The sequence below is a fragment of the Varroa jacobsoni genome, unplaced genomic scaffold (genome assembly GCF_002532875.2).
Source record: "Varroa jacobsoni isolate VJ856 unplaced genomic scaffold, vjacob_1.0 scaffold_491, whole genome shotgun sequence".
NCBI classification, from domain to species: Eukaryota; Metazoa; Arthropoda; class Arachnida; order Mesostigmata; family Varroidae; genus Varroa; species Varroa jacobsoni.
Window position 1 is genome coordinate 11,589 of NW_019213393.1, and position 2,515 is coordinate 14,103.

The following is a 2,515-nucleotide window of genomic DNA, read 5'->3' on the forward strand; positions in this document are numbered from 1 at the left end:
AGCTCTCGTCATATCTCTTAACTGTTATGGTAGCAATAGAATCTTGACAACCTAATTAGTTTTCGTTTGTAGTTTTTTTTTATTATACTGACAACCTAGTCTTCACAAACCAGTACCTCGTGTTTGCTCTACAATGCCTTTTGGCTGTTCCTTGAAGCATTAGCCGCAGGTTTCTATTCCTATACGGCCGTTACTGTGATGCATGACGTTATCATGACGCCCTGGGTTGTCTCTGACTCAGCCCTTAGATTAGATACTTGTAATACTGCGCGGCTTATTTTTCTTGCAAGTATGGGATAGACTAGTTTTTTTGCAACCTAAGGATAGGTTGTCCGAACCGTTGTGCCTATTTGATAAGTGTTAATTATTCGACCAATGTCATACGCAATTTAGTCCGCTTGGGGGATTTGTTTTGAATGAGCTAATGTAGGAGATTTGGAACGTTCGTAAATTACACCTTGAAATATATTATTTTTGAAGGAAACCTGATTTTTAGCATAGGTCTCCGTCTGTCTGATGTATATCTGTGACAAGCCGTTCGGTCACAACAACTCACTCTGTATCCGTTTGGCGGTGACAAGACAATGTTCAAAACATTGTTACATTTCATACCAATTCGATTTCAAATACAGCTAGGCCCGATAAGACGATTGTTTTTGCACGTGATGGTACATTGTGTATCACCATTGCACGCAGCCATTGTGTGAGTAATTAATACTTCATAATGAACGGAACAGAACATGAGCATAATGAAGAGTTGAATGACTTTATTAGGTTATAGTTAATAAAATTGTAGCCTTCCTTAGGGACTGCTTCATTGAAGAAGAACTTTTTGATCTTAGTTCATTTGTCATTTCAATGGAATTATAGGTTATGAAATATCGGTTGCCCACAAGCCTCTCTATTTTTCTTTATTTTCGCTACAAAACCGAAAAACAGTACTGACACAACAAGCAATCTACTTTCATTTAAACTGGATGTGGCATGGGAACTTTATTAAGTGTTACAGGATTGTTATAATAACACATTGGTTCTCGCTTGATACTCAACGGTTGGTCAGCAACCCCTGAAACAATTACGTAAGAAAACGTACTTATAGTAACTGTGTGGCAGCGGCGGTCTCAGCAGGACTAGCCTCAGCTTCTGCAAGAATAACTTCAGTTTTGGCAGCTTCTGTTAAAACCGGTGCCTCGGTCTCAATAGCTTCAGTCTTTGTCGCCTCCGTCGGAGCCGCAGTGCTCGAAGCCGTAAAAAATTTTCGAGTCGTGGGAGCTTTTTCCGTAGTGGACGCTGGTGTAGTGATATCATACGCAGGGTCACATCCTGCCTTCCGTGGATCCATGCATCTCTGCACACGTCATAAATAATGATTCATTAGTTCGAATTTCCAGTATATATTTATATATATATATATATATATATATATATATATACATGTATAGATAAACCTCGGTTGACTTTAATATTTTTTCTGTAAGATACACTTCGTCTTCGAGATCACGTATGATTGCTCGAAGGCAAGCAGGAACAATGCCACTACCACTGGCTTACCGCTTCTAATTACTAGTAAGGCTTTGATTTGCGCTAATGTATTGAATTGAAAAGTAGGCGCAACTAATCGGATGGAATTATTTAGCTAGCATCATTATGCTGTAAAACAGAAACGAAAAAAGAGAGCTGCAAGTAAAGAAAATAATACTAACCAGATGGGTGGGGCTGAAGTGCTGTCCGAACCTACACGTAAATTTAGCCGAAAACCAAAAGCTGCACCTGGAATACATTGTGCAGTCGTTGGGGTCTGGCACAAGCTGCGAATTCATTGTAGCATCTGGCGGGCAATCTGGACTACCTGGTCCAAAGCTGAAGGGTTTTGCTTGAACCTCTAAGGCAAGCATTGGCATAAGGCAGCATGCAACAGCGAGGAACATCATCTTCTCCAGTCGTTTATTCAGAAAGCTCAGGCTGTAGAAAAAGGGAAATGCAAAATAATATATCACAAAGTAACCCGAAAAATGTTCACTCGACAGGGTCCTTTGTTTCGAACAGTATTTTGCAAAAGGAATGGCCGATCAATCTCACGTTAGAACTATTTACGTAACACGACTGGCGATACCTAGCCGTGTTAAGAGCTTATATAGTCAGAGGGATATCATAAATTGTTAAACCTTATCTAATCGTTCGGAATCTCTACAACGATGGACGACGAACTGCGTCATTGATTCAGTGAGAAGAGATGGCTAGCGGTCAGTTACATCCGAAAGCAGAATTCTCGTTCTCATACTTCTACGATCATTATGATCGTAGGTATCCTCAGAATCTATCAGAACGAGTATTGTGCATTTTGAAGCTGGCTGGTTCGAACTGGATATCAATTAACTAGTGGTGTTTTGCATTGTGTAAGTCTGATTTTTTGCACGATCTCCTATAAAATCTGATTCATTTTTTAAGCCCCTTTGACGGAACACGTTGTGTCCAGTACTTAATCACTTACTGGCTCATTTACTACTGCCCTATT

The 2,515-nt window shown here is 40.0% G+C and overlaps 1 protein-coding gene across 1 annotated transcript; it reads right to left on the reverse strand.

Moving 5' to 3' along the window:
* Positions 1-741: 741 nt before the first annotated feature.
* LOC111260917 (uncharacterized) lies at positions 742-2,124 on the reverse strand. Its single transcript, XM_022834024.2, has 2 exons — positions 1,704-2,124; positions 742-1,348 (listed from the first exon to the last, which is right to left on the reverse strand). Exons 1-2 carry the CDS (start codon positions 1,929-1,931, stop codon positions 1,094-1,096), a joined length of 483 nt encoding a protein of 160 aa, XP_022689759.1. The 5' UTR covers positions 1,932-2,124; the 3' UTR covers positions 742-1,093.
* Between the last annotated feature and the right edge of the window lie 391 nt (positions 2,125-2,515).